At 41.1% G+C, this 16,518-nt stretch overlaps 1 protein-coding gene across 5 annotated transcripts; it reads right to left on the reverse strand.

Moving 5' to 3' along the window:
- Positions 1 to 352: 352 nt before the first annotated feature.
- On the reverse strand, positions 353 to 16,391 carry LOC108936028 (transient receptor potential cation channel subfamily V member 1-like). 5 transcript variants are annotated; one of them, XM_018755073.1, is made up of 17 exons: positions 16,282 to 16,391; positions 15,541 to 15,653; positions 13,843 to 14,095; positions 13,108 to 13,265; positions 12,596 to 12,748; positions 12,360 to 12,497; positions 11,923 to 12,221; positions 11,205 to 11,381; positions 10,890 to 11,045; positions 9,914 to 10,009; positions 4,938 to 5,008; positions 4,532 to 4,574; positions 4,376 to 4,442; positions 3,256 to 3,590; positions 2,396 to 2,517; positions 1,685 to 1,812; positions 353 to 925 (listed from the first exon to the last, which is right to left on the reverse strand). In XM_018755073.1, the coding sequence occupies exons 3-17, from the start codon at positions 14,061 to 14,063 to the stop codon at positions 837 to 839; spliced, it is 2,253 nt and encodes a 750-aa protein (XP_018610589.1). In that variant the 5' UTR covers positions 14,064 to 14,095; positions 15,541 to 15,653; positions 16,282 to 16,391; the 3' UTR covers positions 353 to 836. The 5 variants fall into 5 exon arrangements, with proteins under 5 accessions (XP_018610589.1, XP_018610587.1, XP_018610588.1 ...); XM_018755071.1 differs by having other exon boundaries at positions 1,685 to 1,788; positions 4,532 to 4,697; XM_018755072.1 differs by having other exon boundaries at positions 1,685 to 1,805; positions 4,532 to 4,697.
- Between the last annotated feature and the right edge of the window lie 127 nt (positions 16,392 to 16,518).

Genomic DNA, 16,518 nt, shown 5'->3' on the forward strand with positions numbered 1-16,518 from the left:
TCCTTATTTGTATCTGTTTTTCTTGCCTTATGCCTGTGTTAAAGCGCTCTGTGTCACTGCGTGAGAAGAGTGCTCTATGAAAATAAATTGAATTGAATTGAATTGAATATCCGCACCTTTCTTCCGAGCAATTCAGAACGAACATTGTTGCACCACATCTAGAAGAAGCTCTTCTTGGACACCCATGCTCCAGTTCAGAATGAGAAGATACCTTCCATGGCCCTCCTGTTCACCAAACCTCAGTCCCATAGAACATTTTGATGAGTCAAATTAAACAAGGGAACTCACAAAATTAAATAATGTATGGCAAATGAATGTGTTTATTATCACAAATAATCATGGACCTCACAATCATTTGACATTTTGGCTGAATAGGCATGTACACATTCAAGTTCACATGATGCTACAGATCTCTTGAGAATATAATGAACGAACAATATAAACTGTACACATAGATGATAGATGAATGAAAGGACGGATGGATGGATAGACTGACCGATAGCTATTTTGTTATTATTACATGTTATATCTTGTTATCATATAACTGGTAAATCACCTCAATTACTGCTACTATTTATTTATGATTGCAAAAGTTATACATTTGTTTATAATTGTGTAAAACGCATGCACAAGTAGCATACATTTTTATTTTATTTGATAGCCATTCTGCTGAATGAACAACATACAGTATTTATGTGCAAGGAGTGTAATACAGAAAAAAGAGGGATTTTGTTTCAGTCATCAATATGGTTATAAAATATTACCTCTGGAAACATAATTTTAAGTACAATATTGAGTTAAAATACATATGTGACCCAAAAGTGAGAATGGGGTTTTCACTCTGCAGTGCTCCTTATAGGCCCAATCTCATTATGTTCTTCGCACTGTGGGAGTGTACGACTGAGCAGCTGACGCCAGCTTCTGCCTGCAAACAGTCACCAAACCAAATTCAAATTCAAAAGCAGTTAAACACACCTCACAGACATTAGCTGAAGCCACTTGTCCCAAGCGGGGTCGCGGCAAACCAGAGCCTAACCCAGCAACAAAAGGCACAAGGCTGGAGACAGAGGGGACACACCCAGGACGGGACACCAGTCTATTACAAGGCACCCCAAGCAAGACTCAAACCCCAGACCCACCAGAAATCAGGACCCAGCCAAGCCTGCTGTGCCACTGTGACCCCTAGCGGTTAAACACACCTGAGATCACCGAATAGATTCTTAGAAAATGGTTAACATCTGCTGTAAGTTGTTAAAGGCATTAAATTTGCTGTGTAACATTACATTTACATTTATAAATTTAGTTAAAGCAGACACTTTTCTGCAAAGCAACATAAAATAATTACTAACTGTAATTTACCTTTCAGCTTTGTCCCAGGTGACTTACAATGCCAGATACACTACAGTACCCCTTACAGTCATTCACCCATTAATACAACAAAGAAATGTAGCACACAACAATCAATTTAGATTCCCCAATTCATCTGAAACTGATATTGCAGCTGATACATAATCTAAATGCTTTCAGTGCATTTCCTGCATTCAGGATTTCAAAACAATTAAATTATTGGACATCTTCCAGTTCTGTGCAAACACTCTTAGATGTGTTTAGAAATGAAAAACGATTCTAAAAAATCTCTTTTTGACCCCTCCATGAAGCATGAACTTGTGTAGTGGATCCGTACCTCTGGCCTGAGATGGAGACAGCAAAATGACTCCGTGGTCCCCAGGGTCCTCATTAATAATACCCATGTCATTTCTCCATTTGCTCCAGTTGACCTCCTCCACACTGGAGTCACAGCAGACCTGTTCACTGATTATTTTGCCACATCTGCCACATCTGCCACATTTCCTACATGTCACATAGCCTCCTCACTCATTGTTAGTGAATACAGATCAATAAAATACAGCATTATTAAATGTAGGTGGGTAACTGTCTCTCTGCTATTGTGTTGTTTATACATTATCAGTGTTCTTCTATACTACCCTATTAGCTAACTAAATTATTTTTTATATTTATCTAAATAAACTTTTTCTAACCAAGCTGTCACAAAGTAGTATAGTATTTTCTTCAAAAAGGCAACAAATGGAAAAATTGTTTTGTAAACCCTTGTTTGAATGCACTATGTAATTAAATATATTATTTCATTCATTGATTGATGAATGATTGCAACCTCGCATTGCTGATCTACTACAGAGTTGCAGTAATCCAGGGCTTATCCTGGAAACATAGGATGCAAGGCAAGGCACATCCTTGAAAACCATTAATTGCATTTTTTTCTCTCAGAGCAGTTTGACTTAATGTGTAACTCCATTTTAATGCTCTGTATATGGAGTCCAACAGGACCATATTTGTGCTGGAATAAGTAACTTGATATCGTGTCTGTGAGGTTCACCTGAAACACCAGCGTTGATCCCTTCCAGGCACTGTACCCAGTTCCTTCTCAACCCCTGAACGGAAGCGCTTCCTCAGGCAGGAGGGTAGACTCCTCTCCAGGTCCAGGATGGTGATGGCTTGCTATGGAAATGAACTAATGATCCCTGTTCCATAGTCATTCATCAGTCATACATGCCTGTGTTAAACCCTCTTCCTGACATTTCCTCTTCCCTCAATATTTCTCACTTCCATGTTCTCACACAACATAGAACGACTCCTTTGTTGAAATCAAGATCTTTTAGTTTCAGGGTCATTGAAACAGACTACAGCATCAAAAGATCATACAATATGCCCAGTAATGGCATATCTTAGAGATCTCTGTGGAGAAATGACCACTGCATATTTTCCTATAAAAAAAGGTAATTTTAGTCAACTAACAGAATATCTATATAATATGATAAAAAAGGTTTCATTTGCTTATTATTATAACAATTTTATTTTTCTTAACCAGTACTTTGTCCCACAGCAGCTGAAATTTTCACCCACTTGTCTGGAGTGCAACACATTTCTCTAGCACTTAACCTGCAGATCTTCAGGTTACCATTATCCTTCTTTGGCGGACACCGTTGTCCAAGGTGACTTACAATGTTGGTTTTATACAACAAGCAACTTACAATGAGTACCCTTTTACACTACACTACACTTACTACAGCAGTTCAAGGAAGTGCTTTGATCAAGGGTACTACAGCAATAGGGTGATTCAAAACTGGAACTTCCAGAAAACCAGGCAGCAGCCCTAGCAACCATGCTACCAAAGTCCCCTGTTAGCATCCTTCTTTAATGACCAACCTAGACTAGACTAGCCATGGTTCTACACACCTGCAATTTCCAGATATTTCTGCTTTCCTCAGAGAGCTTCTCCACTGTCCTGTTCATCAGTGCGATGAGCATGTTGAGCAGGAGGATGTAGGTGAACACTATGTAGGAGATAAGCAGCACATAGAAGACCTCCTTGTATTGATACTGCTCAGTGAACTCCAGGTCTCCCATCCCAATGGTGAACTTGAAGAGCTCCAGGGTTGTGAAAGAGAAGCTTTTGAAAGTTGGTTTCTTGCAGTCACTGGAGTTGTTCACTGGTTGGAAAAAAGAACGGCCCTTGCCGCCGCTTTGAATGGTGTGACTGGGGGCAGGTTCCTCCAGAAGAGTCACAACAGCTGTGGAAACAAGTTTTATAACCAAAACTTAAAATAGTATCCTCTTTTTCTGCCCGTTTTCTCTGTGATCCATTGCTCAATACCCAGTTTTACTCAGTTTTACTCAGCGTCTCCCACCCCAGCTTGATAGGGAAGAACACATGCACAGCTCTACCAGGTCAGGTGTCCATTGTAGTAGTTAACATGTTAGGATCACTATTTCCCAGTTTATTTCTTATTTGCCAAATATTTGCTACTTGCAATCCTGAAGGCCTGTTATTGATTATTCTGTGTCAAGGCAATGACAGAAGAGTAAAAGACTCAGAAATGTTACTCTGTTTTTGGCACTGGACGGGACTGAAAGCAAAATTTAAAAAAATTTATTGTCAGTTATATGGAACATACAGATGGTTATATGTTCTATATTTCAATAAGTTCTAAGACTGACTGGCACATGACACAGTGGTGGCTGCAAGCTATCGACGCATGCATTACATATTCAGTTCAATTCGATTTATTTTTATATAGCGTTCCTCACACACAGTGACACAGAGCGCTGAACAAAGAGATAAGACAAATAAACACATAAGACTGTTGACTATATACTAGAGTAATACATTATCCATGCAGTTATTAATGCTATAAGTATGCCTACTGGCTACAGAGGAAAGGAACAAAAAACTCCCAACTGAAAGCCAAAGCCATATTATGTAATGATACAAAATCTGATATTAAACAAGGATATAGTGATATAACAGTCTGAATATCTAGTCATGTGGTGGAAAATATATGCTTGGCATGGATACCTGCTGAAAATCCAAATAGGTAGACCATGTAGACAAAGAGGAAGCGTAAAACATCACTTAGGATCATCTGAGAAAGAAAGAAGAGGAAGTGGTTATGCAGTGACAAGAATACTTGCTTTACATTGTATTCTGTTTTGGCATGATCCTGAAGGGTACCTTCTGTATAATGACACTGTAGATTCCCATGTGTCTGGATCCTCTGGAGAAGTATAGCAGGTTGATCCAGCTCAGAGCAAGACACAGCACCATGAAGCCTAAGTACTCCTGCTTTCCGCAGCAGTACAGCACTGATGTGATAATGAAGAGGATTGCCTGTATGAAACTAGGAGCAAAGCTCTTTTTCATTGAGGTTCCCCACAAAGGAAGAGCAGCAGCTCAGTACCAAGAGTGAGAAAATATCTAGAAATAGATGGTAATATCCTGTCTGCTGTGTAGTGCGTTTATTGTGTAGTCAGCCTAAACTGACACATTATTATTTAGTGTTCCCACCTATATGGATAAATGCCGTAAAGTGGTATTGTTCATATTCAAGTCAGATGTGTAAATGATAAAAAGTACTCACAAGAGAATTTCACTGTATCCATCCACCAGCAATGTCTGCATCTTTGGATGCTTTCTCCTCAAGTCTGACAACTTGAAATAAGAGCACTTAATGTCAGAAGAAGACACAAAAAAATCCGTATAACTGAAAGAGGTGCAACATTTTTGACAACAATGTTTTAAAAATACAGGTATCCCATGATTTATGGACTCTATCCAAAATGACAGTATAATGGCTTTTGGCTGTTGATACCCTAATTTGATTTATGAAACAAAAACTTTATTTAAAGAAATGTAATGAAATGTAAGCATGTCAGAAAAAAATGAATTTGCAGGGGTGCAGGAGAAGTAAAGTCATGTCTGAATCCAGATCTCTCTGTCTGACAAGAATGTGATAGTGCTGCTTTAAACGAGTGGGGCATTATTATAAGTGTATGAATTTCCACTAGAATGTCTGTCCGCCATATTTGGATGTGTTACTTAATTGAATGGATGCAGAGACAGCAGAAAAATTAACATGGAAAGTATAGGTGATGGTTTTTTTTGGGTATGTATGTGCATTTTAGCTGTGTACAGTAACTCCAGTGTTGGAGTTTTCAGCAGAGACAGAAAAGTGCCCTGGGTTTTTAAGCATGATCTGGAAGTAGGGCAGCAAAGGTAACAAACTGGTGCACATTAATTCTGTAAACTGAGGGGTGCCTTTAATGCAATTTGAAGGAATTATTTTTACATTATATATATATATATTGTATTGCTGTTGCAAACCCGGCTTCAGTGCCTCAAAGTGGCGCAACAGTGGCAATGGCTGTCTGGTAGCTATGGCGGTTGGATATACTCTGTATATCCTGGCAGGTTCAACCATGCCGCATTGGTACCGGACTATCGGTCATGCAGGTGGATCGCCTTAGCAGAAGCGGGCGTATGGTCCATCCTGTAGAGGCTGGAAGCTAGCTAAACTGAAGAGGTGCAGTGGCCTGCCCGCCTAGCCAGTGGGGTGGCGTCATTTTCTGGCTAAAACAGCACGAAGAAATGGGCCTCAGTACCCTGCACGTCAATCGGACCGTGCCACGGCGGCGGTACACCATCCGAGCGACGAGAGGCCGCTAAGAATCTCAGGTTCCAAGAAGCCGCCGCGGAACAGGACTAACCTTGCCATTTGCACCTACAACTGCAGGTCTTTGGCAAGGGGGAACGGATTGAACCACCTGATGGAGGAGAAGATGAAGATCAGATGCGACGTGTTGGGTCTGTGCGAGACTCGGCAGAAGAAGGAGATGAGTGCGAGGTGGGAAGATGGATGCGCTGTAAGACTAGGAAAAGCGGATGGCAGCAGATCAGTTGGGAGTGTCGGGTTCATCATAAGCAAAGAATGGACTACGAAGATCGCCTCATGCCATTTTGTGTCATCGCGTATCGGAGTGCTCAACGTGAACCTCTCGGGAAAGGCCACCCTGAAGATCATCCAGACCTATGCTCCCACCAGTGCCAGCAACGACGATGAAGTGGAAGAGTTCTATCGCCAGCTAGACATGGTGCTAGCTCGGAAATCCACTTACACCGTCGTGATGGGAGACTTCAATGCAAAGGTCGGAAAAGGGAGGCAAGGTGAAAGGTATGTTGGAAAGTTTGGAACTGGAGAAAGAAATGAAAGAGGGGAACGTTTGGTCACTATGGTAGAGGCGAGAAAAATCTACATCGGGAACAGCCTGTTCAAGAAGAACAGCGAGAAAAGATGGACCTGGATAGCCCCTAACGCTGCACATCGCAATGAGATCGACTACATCCTGGTCGACAAGCGGCGCATTCTGCAAGACATCTCTGTCGTAACGCCATTCAACACCGGCAGCGATCACCGCCTGCTCAGGGCCAAGATCGTCATCGACAGGACAAAGGAGAAGAAGACACTGCATCTGACGTCGAGGGAAGAACGTGTGAAGGTCTACGATGGAAAGCGACTGCAGGAAGCGATGGAGAGGAAATCCTGGTGCAGAATTGACGGAATTGACGATGATTATGACTCACTGATCGAGAAACTGAAGGAATGCTTGAGGGAGGCAAAGGAGGCGGGCCCAAGGGAGCAGAAGGGAAGAATCTCGGAAGAAACCAAAAAACTTCTCGAGAAGAGAAAGAACATGAAGAGGACTGCGGAAGATCACCTTGAATATTCCATTCTCAGCAGGGTGATACGACTGCAGCTGAAGAGAGACTTCGAAAAATACCGGATGGAAAAGCTCCTGAAGGCCGCCGAGGAAAGGAAGAGCCTCAAGAAATGTGAAAGGGGGATGGCACTCTATAAATCGGAAGTGACGAAGCTGAAGAACTCGGATGGTGCTACAGCCGATGAAAGAGGCGAGGTGGTAAAGATCTGTAAAGACTTTTACACTAAGCTTTTCAAATCTGCTGTGAAGATTGAACCACCACCGTCACTTCAAAGGAAGGAGAATGTGCCCCCCATTCTCGTAAGTGAGGTTGAAAGGGCCGTCAATTTGATGAAGAGGGAAAAAGCACCGGGGAAAGATGGCATAACATCTGAAATGCTGAAGTTGGGCGGAGAACAGCTCTGGAAAATCCTCGCCGAACGGTTCAGTCACTATCTGAACACGTGCAAGATACCATCGCAGTGGAAAGAGTCGAGAACCATCCTGCTGTATAAGAAGGGAGATAGAGAAGACCTGAAGAACTATCGTCCCATATGCCTCTTGTCCCACATCTACAAGCTGTTCACGAAGATAATCCTAACACGATTATCAGAACACTTGGATGGACAACAACCAAGGGAACAAGCAGGCTTCCGAAGAACCTACAGCACGATGGATCACATCTTCACTCTGACCCAATTGCTGGAGCGAGCGAAAGAGTACAGGCTGCCACTATGCGTCGCGTTCGTGGACTACGAGAAGGCCTTCGACAGCGTCGAGATCAACGCAGTGCTAAAGTCGTTGGAGATGCAAGGAGTCGAGGCGCAATACATCGAACTCCTACGGGAGGCGAATTCCGGATGTACCACCGACATCGCTCTGCTGTCGTCGCCGATTAGAATACCAGTCGAGAAGGGCGTCAAACAAGGAGACACCATCTCTCCGAAGCTCTTCACCACATGTCTCGAGCAGATCTTCAGAGACATCGACTGGAAGGGCGGCGTAAACATCAACGGCGAGCTACTGACCCACCTCCGTTTCGCTGACGATATCGTCCTTGTCGCCGAAACCACAGATCTACTTCAGACCATGCTAACCGAGCTAGACATCAGAAGCTCGAGAGTAGGCCTCAAAATGAACCGCATGAAGACCAAGTTCATGCGGTCAGATTACGCAACAAGGGGCCGAATAGTGGTTCAAGGCGATGAAATAGAGGAGGTGGAGGAATACATCTACCTTGGACAAGAAGTAAATATGCGTCGAGACATGGAGAAGGAAATCTCGCGGAGAATAAGGGCTGGATGGAAAGCGTTCAACTCCATCAAGGATGTGCTCAAAGGAAAGTTGGATAAGACCACCCGCGCGAACCTCTTCAATGGCACAGTTTTACCTGCAATGTTATACGGCAGTGAAACTTGGGCCACCACGAAGAGAGAAGAGCAAAGGTTGGTAACTGCTCAAAGGGCGATGGAGAGATCTATGCTGGGAATATCACTAAGAGAACATATCCGGAGTGAGACGATCAGAGAGAAATCCGGCGTGAGGGACGTCATCAACGAGTATGAGAAGCAAAAGTTGAGATGGGCCGGACACGTTGCTCGGTTCACCGACAATCGGTGGACTCGCGCAATTGTCGAGTGGTATCCGCGTGAGCGGAAAAGGCCACGCGGAAGGCCTCCAAAACGATGGATTGACGACATAAGAAAAACGTTTGGAGCTACGTGGATGAGGAAGGCGCGATCCAGAGAGGAATGGAAAGCGTGCTGTGACCAGCGGAGTCGATTCGACGCCCGATAGTCTGGTCGGTCAAGACAACAACTCAAGACATATATATATATATATTTATATTTGTATATATTTTACATTAAATAAGTATTATTAAAATATTTCTGAGAAAGTTCTACTTTTTGTGTACAGGTGGTCCTTGACTTACAACATATGCAACCTATAGCAAAACAAACTTACAATGGCTGTCCCATTAACATTGTTCTATTAATCTGAAGTCCCAATGTTTGCAATGTCTAAAGAGGACCACTGTACAGTAACATTGGCTGGTGGCATCACTGTTATTGTTTGGTTCTCAGTCACTGTCTGGGTGTCTGACAGCCACTGCGTTTTGTTTTCAAAACTTTTTGTTTGTGATTTCTTTCACATTACTTTTTCATTTATAATGGCTAGAAAGAGAAAATGTGACTGTTCTGGTACTGCTAGAAAAAGTGGAACAGAATAGATTTAGAAATTAAAGTGAAAATAAAGCAGCATGAAAATATAATACCATACCATATTTATATTATCCTATATTAGTATTATTTTAAGGGGGCACGGTGGCGCAGTGGGTTGGACCAGGTCCTGCTCTCCAGTGGGTCTGGGGTTCAAGCCCCGCTTGGGGTGCCTTGCGGCGGACTGGCGTCCCGTCCTGGGTGTGTCCCCTCCCCCTCCAGCCTTACGCCCTGTGTTGCCGGATAGGCTCTGGTTCCCCGTGACCCCACATGGAACAAGTGGTTCAGAAAGTGTGTGTGTGTGTGTAGTATTATTATTTTAACATGAATAATTTGTGAAGAATCTTTATAAAATATACCATTCATGCATGTTAATTGTTTATATATGGTTATGGTTTATATATTACAGTATAGGGGATTTGCAATGTATGACAGCTTATCAGTTTGTCAGAATAGAACCCCATCTTATAACAAGGACCACCTACACAAAAAATGTAATTTTACAGGGTTCAAATACTGTTGCATGGGATTCACGATGTGTAACCAAATTCCAATATCTTAAACAGTAAAAATATTTTACTAGCAAGTCATTTTTGGAGAATTTCTGTAATGAGCAAGATGCATAATCTGTTTCCACGTACCCCTTTGAAGAAGAAATAGATCGCTCCCAGGGCACAGATTACTTGGCCTGTGACCTGCAGGTAGCCATTTCTGGAATGTTCCACAAAATAAATTTCCTGCAATTTTGTACATGTTATTGTCTTTGAATTTGTGCCCTTGTCCACAACATACTTTATCATTCATGTATAAGTCAACTCAGGTAAAACTGTCATATTGTAAAAAAAAATTTAAAAATACAATTATAATAGTAAAACAATAATTATAATGTAATTCTCCATATATTAAAAAAGGAAACCCGAAGCAGGATTTTGGTATGTATTTCAATATATTTGACTGGAGAATTGCTCAGTCTCATGTGCTTTTCATTTACACTTACATTTATTCATTTAGCAGATGCTTTTCTCCAAAGCAATGTACATCTCATCTTCCTGATCATAAGCTAAATCCTGTCTATATCTACATATATCATGGTGATCAGTGTTATCTTATCAGTTACAGTGGAAGTCTCATTTAAAAGAGGGGTAGCATGGTGGCACAGTGGCACAGCGAGTAGTGCTGCTGTCTCACAGCACCTGGGTGGTGCAAGAGGACAGGGGTTTAGTCCCTGCTCAGTCTGGGTGGAGTTTGCAGGTTCTCCCTGTGTCCGTGTGGATTTCCTCTGGGTTCTCCAGTTTCCTCCCACAGTCCAAAGAGATGCTGTTCAGGTTTCCCCATGGTGTGGGTGACACAGAGAGAGTGTGTTTCACTGATGTATGGATGAGTGACCCATTATAAGTAGTGTATCTAGCAGTGTAAGTCACCTTTCTGAGTAAAGTGTGTGGGCTGATAACACTACATAATATCCATTGGAAGTTGCTTTGGAGAAAAGCATCTGCTAAGAAAATGTAAGGAGCAATCTGGGTTTAAAAGGATGAGTTAAAAAAACATCAGCGTCAAAGTTGCTTTAATTAAGTACAAGAATTAAAATTTTAAATGTTTAAATTTAAGGAAATTTACCTGCGTCCTCTTAGTGTTATAAGCAACTGCTGTAAAGACACTCAGGTAGAAAACGTAGACAAGGAAGTTGATGAGAAATATCCATTTCACAAACCTCTCCCACTTGTCTTTGAGCAATCTGTTTAAGGGCTCAATTTGGAGCATCTCAAGCCTGTTCTGCAAAACATATTTTATTCTTCTAATGTTCAAAAAATTTTCATAGCAACACCAAAATCAATTACAAATAAGTCATTCACAACATCTATTCATCACCATTATAAATTTAGGAAATTACTAAGCAATGCAAACTGTGGGAATAAATGTCATTGATCTTACAGGGATTGTACTGCCATAAACAATAATCTCCATGGCAGAGTTCCTCTCATAGGAATCCACCGAGGTCAGGTCGTACAGGGATGATGACACAGGCCCATAGACCCACTCTGTGAATTTGCGAGAGAGATGTTTGATATCCTTTTCATGGAATTTGCGTTGGATCATGTGTTCAAAGACCTGGAGATGAAGGCAGATGAAACCTCATGTGCACATGCAGTCTAAAACAAAAACCCAGAGTTTCATAATAAGCTTTTGTGAGTTCCTTTTCAGACTCTTTGTATAGGAACAATTTGCCTGGAGCTGCTAAGGAAAATGAGTGACAGTCAGGTTTTAGGTTGAGTATAAAGAATCAGTTGAAAAGGCTAACACTAACCGATGTGGCACCTTTAGTAACTAGAGGTGGACTGCTCCACCCAAGCACATTGGTAAATTACACTGTCACTTTAAGCATTCTCATTCTCTCGTTCTGAGTTTTCTGAGAGTCAAGTGGCATTATTGTTACTACTGTTACCATTATTTATTGCTATTTACTGTCATTGACATTGTTTTGTTTGTCATTGTTTTGTTTGTCATTGTTTTGTTTGTCCAGTATTTCTATTGTCCTTGCTCATAGTCTGTGGAGAAGCATTCAGGAAGATTTTCATGATACATGTACATGGTACTTGTATCTATAACAATAAACTTGACACTTGAAACTTGAAACTTGTTACAAACCTACCCCAATCTTGCCAGTCTTGGCTGCCAGCTTTAGGGGGGTCAACCCTTCTTTGTTTTCAAAGTCCTCCAGTCTGATCTCACTGTGGAGCTTTGCTGCTCTGGTCAGAACATAGTCGTACATACTGTTGATAAAGTTTGTGTTCTCAACGCTGTTGTCTGCCAGCAACACCAGGGCATGGAGCACCGTGTTGCCAAGGGAATCTGTCTCCGTGATGTTCACTTTTTGGTAGGGATTGTCCATGAGGAAGTCCACAACATCTCGCTGATTGGTACAGGCTGCTAGTGACAGTGGCAGCTCACCTGTTTCATGGGTAATTCACAAATAACCTTACACCCTTCTACCTAGAAACTACAGTAAAACTGAATTCCTGCATCACAAATACCAGATAAATGTCTCTACACTGGTTAGCTCAGTTCCTGTTACCGTTGCACACCTACCAAAGTAGAAAGATGGTCCATCATGTGGCTGGAAAAACTTCCCACATGCTTTAGCATGGACATCTGCTCCTTTCCGAACTAACAGCTCCACAAAGTATTTGCTTCTCCTCTCAATGGCAATATGAAGAGCAGTGTGGCCTACAGGGGACACAGACACAGAGGACAATTAAAAAAAACTGCTGGGCAGACTGACTACTAGAGACTGCTGGAGACACCAGTCTGGATGCGGAGTTTACCTCTGTAGTAGCTGTCTGTGTAAGCTGCATTGACAAACTCCTTCAGGTCTCCCATTTTCTCCGCAACATCAAGGAGAAACTCTACAGTATCATTTCTTCCATCTTTTAGGTTCAGGAGTGCTTTCAATAAGGCATTTTTACCATTTGATTGATCTAAGGCAAATAGGAAAAAACATTGTTAAATATACGTTTCTAAACAGCATTGATGTTTTCATACCCAATTTGTTAATCTAACCTTCTAATTATTTAGAACTCTAGCAAACAGTGACACTTCTGAACGTTGTGTAAGAATCTGAGTTCAATCTTATTAACATTCCATTTGGCCACAACACCAAAAATCTGGGTTTAACTTATTTAACATGTAGATATTTCATACTACTTACACAACTAGATATTGTTAAGAATATACTGTGTGGGTAAATGGGATGATTGTTTTTCTTTGGTGTGTTTTCAGTTTCAAGGCTACTTTGTAGATACACTTCTATGTAGAGCAGAGCTGAAGAGTTCCTTACATTCTGAATTAGTCAAGTGCTTCATAGTACGATGCAAATAGAGCTCTAGTCCTTGCAGCTGGGAGACATCCCCGCTTGACACTGCCGCAAACAGGCTCTTGATATCAAATTTCTTGAGGTTCTCCTGTACTTCAAGCTCTTCAGACCCCCTCAGTTTCCTTTACAGAATGGAAATATTAATGATTGAGTGAATTCAGACAAACTGGTCACTGATCATTGACACGATTAAAGAAAATTTTATGTGTTAAGTAAAGAAGATAACAAAGAACATAAATTTTAAATTTGGAGCCATGAAGGGTTTTTATACCTACATGTAAACATTTACTCCATGTTTCTAATTATTTCCATTTCAGCTCCTGTACTTGACTGCTCGCAACAGCTCAAAGATAAGGAGGTGACAGATAGCAAGAAGCAGACATCCGTCCAACCCACATCAGTTCCTGCTTGGCCCTACCGCACTCTTTATACAGTGAGTCAGCTAGCACCATGAACACAGCCTGGATGTGTGAGGAGCCCCTCAACCAATCAAGCGTTTCCCTCAATGGAAAAAGTCATAAAATTACACCACTTAGGGCTTTAGGCCAGAAATGAAGTGACACAGTTGAGTTGAAAAATGATCTGGACTACAAGAACACCACTTCAACCAAGTGAAACCTAGTCCAAACATCTTTGAGGACTAGGGGCCTAAACATAGCATCAGCACTGGGGTGCAATGCAGCGGCCAGAGAATCATACTTGTTAAAATTCCAGTTGAATCTGATTTTGGGAGTGGTGTTCCTCGCTTCATGCAGGTAGTCCATGTCCATAGGTATCCTCTCCTGCCCTGTGTTGACCAGGTTGGAAGGAGATAGCAGGCGGTCCTTCTTTTGCCTCCTGCTTTGGGACCTCTCATCATCACTTCTGTCATCCATCTCCAGGGAGAAGGTCGCTGTCTCAGCCATATTTTGTTTACTCATATCTTATGTGCACAGTGATGGTCTGGGGCTGCCTAGAGGAAATACATCAGGGACTCTTCAAGTGTTGTACCACATCAGTGTAGCAGACCACACGGAATGATTCACAAGGGTTAGTACAGTCCGGCACATACACTTCCAGACAGTCTCAGAGTATGAGCAGGACAATGTCTTCACTGTATCTCTACCACACTCTTGTTAAGTCTTGTGATGTTAAAGCCAGAGCAGTATAACAAAGCTGGTATTTATGACTGATCCACCATGATAGCAAGGGCACATACTGAATTTAGTATTTAAGTCACACAGACAAGGCTTCTGTTTATAACCAAATGGTGGCTACACAGCCGTACAATCTTGCTCCCCATCTAAATAAACACCTGCCATTCTGTCATACTGTTGGGATCTAACTACAGGTAAAATCAAATGTGTACATGAGCAACGTAATAACTCACAAAGACACAAATGATGGAGTCCTGTGTCTCATAGTAGTAAACCAAATGAGCCATCCATAAAGAAATGTAAGAATTTAAGTAATTAGATACAAGAAAAAAGCAAATGACTCAAAATGAGACTTGGTGGGAAACTTTTTGCATGCTCATGTCACAAAATCTAGAAATGGGAAGTGACATATATTGATGTTCTTTTTGTACTTCCCACCCATTATTCTATTATTGTAACACAGTCTGCTTGGTTATGAGACTAATATCAAAATAATGCAAATGATTAATGTTGCTGACAATGGACAACAGTGGAGAAATAAGATAATATCTCATTTGAAAAACATGATTCATTTTAATTTTCTATTTTAGGAAAAAGTAAAGACTCTTTTTTAACATTGTTTTTCATTCTGTGGTACATTCTTTGTCATTATGTGCATTTAGCGCACAGGACTACAGCATTTATGTGTTGCATCCCTGCTAACTGCAGGGTGTGGCACTATGGATCATCAGTGGGCTGAACTAAATTATTAATGTATTTTAATCTGTAACTGGACTTTACCTAAAAATCATTTTTAACCATAGTACAAAATCAGTACTGGATATGTTGTGATATCAGAGGTTACACAGAGAAAGCCAGTATCGTGTTGATGAGTTGACCACATACAGTACATGTAACTACATCCAGAATGAAAGAGCTCTTGTGAAAAAAAATCTTGCTGATATTGAATTACAGTATTTAATGCAACCTACTCTGCAGCTTGCTTCCATATGACTCTTCATCTGATCACATATTTTCATCGGTAGCATTTAAAGAAGTAATGACCTCCGAGTATTGTCTTGTTCCCATAGACTGCCTTTTGAGTTATATTGAAATTTGTAAATAATGTGCTACAAAAATAATGTTTTATAATGTCACTTTTTTACAGATTTTAAATGTTTTAAAGATTAATTGCACAGGTAAAATAGCAAAAACATTAATCTAATGATGTTTGTCACCATTACTTGAAGGAATAGGCATTTGAAAGATTAGCTGTACTTACACTGAAGTGCAATTATATTGTTCTTGAAGTAACAATCTGGTCAATCCATGGAATATCTAAATTTCACCAATCTGGAGGTGTGTGCAGTTAGATTCTGTCTTCCTGGAATCCATCTGTGTAATGAAGCACACAGTAGGTGCAGCTGTGGTGGAGTGTGTGCTGGCATTTTATGGATGGGCAGACTGAGGGTGGGCGGTGGTGGATACTCCCTGGAGAACTACAGAGCCCATTACTGGACAGTAAACAAGTTAAAAGAGCTCCTCATGATTGTTGTCTGTGGGTTCGTATCAGGAGAAAATACTATAGTGTACTATAATTGTGTTGCATTCCTAAAAAATGCACTTTGGCAGTAAATGTAATGTGCAGGGAATCATTTTTCTGATAGTACAGTTTTACTGAAAATCGACGTGCTAAAGTGTAAATCTGATCAGTCTTATTAAAGAAAAAGTTTTATGTCAAAGTGCTAAATAAACTGAAGGGTGTAAATCAAATAAATGGAGGCATAATGCAGGTGTAACAGTGAAAGCCGTGGATGTGAAAGGTTTGGTAATTTAATACTGATGAACAAAGATCATACAGTAACAGTAAAAATATATAGCAGAAGGCATCATTTTTCAAATTAACCTTCCAGAAACATCTGCTACTCATCACCACCTGCCCCTATTCAAATCTGACTTGACAAGCTCAAACTGTAACTAATGGACAAAAACGGTCTGTCATAAATGCAATGATCTTGCTTACCTTGGCTTGAGATTTTCTCTAGTGTTCCTTAACCAACAATGCTGATGATTTAAATTTTGTTCTACATGCTACAGTTTTGCTTCTTGTTTCTCTAACAACATCATCACATTGCTTCCTGAATGTACTTGAACAGTTCTGTTGCCTGCTACGGAAGACTCACTTCCTGCATGTGACCCTCATGAGACATTATGTGGTATGAGACAAACCCATATGACAGAGTGCACACACAGAAAACAA

This window comes from Scleropages formosus, chromosome 4, assembly GCF_900964775.1.
Source record: "Scleropages formosus chromosome 4, fSclFor1.1, whole genome shotgun sequence".
NCBI classification, from domain to species: Eukaryota; Metazoa; Chordata; class Actinopteri; order Osteoglossiformes; family Osteoglossidae; genus Scleropages; species Scleropages formosus.

What these genes read in the sequence shown, in the direction of transcription:
- LOC108936028 (XM_018755070.1), bottom strand. Translation starts at nt 14,063, where the DNA reads ATGAGTAAACAAAATATGGCTGAGACAGCGACCTTCTCCCTGGAGATG. An exon ending in TTTATGGCAGTACAATCCCT is followed by an intron (nt 11,046 to 11,204) that starts GTAAGATCAATG and finishes TATGTTTTGCAG; the next exon opens with AACAGGCTTGAGATGCTCCA. An exon ending in GTCTCCATCTCAGGCCAGAG is followed by an intron (nt 926 to 1,684) that starts GTACGGATCCAC and finishes GACTGTTTGCAG; the next exon opens with GCAGAAGCTGGCGTCAGCTG.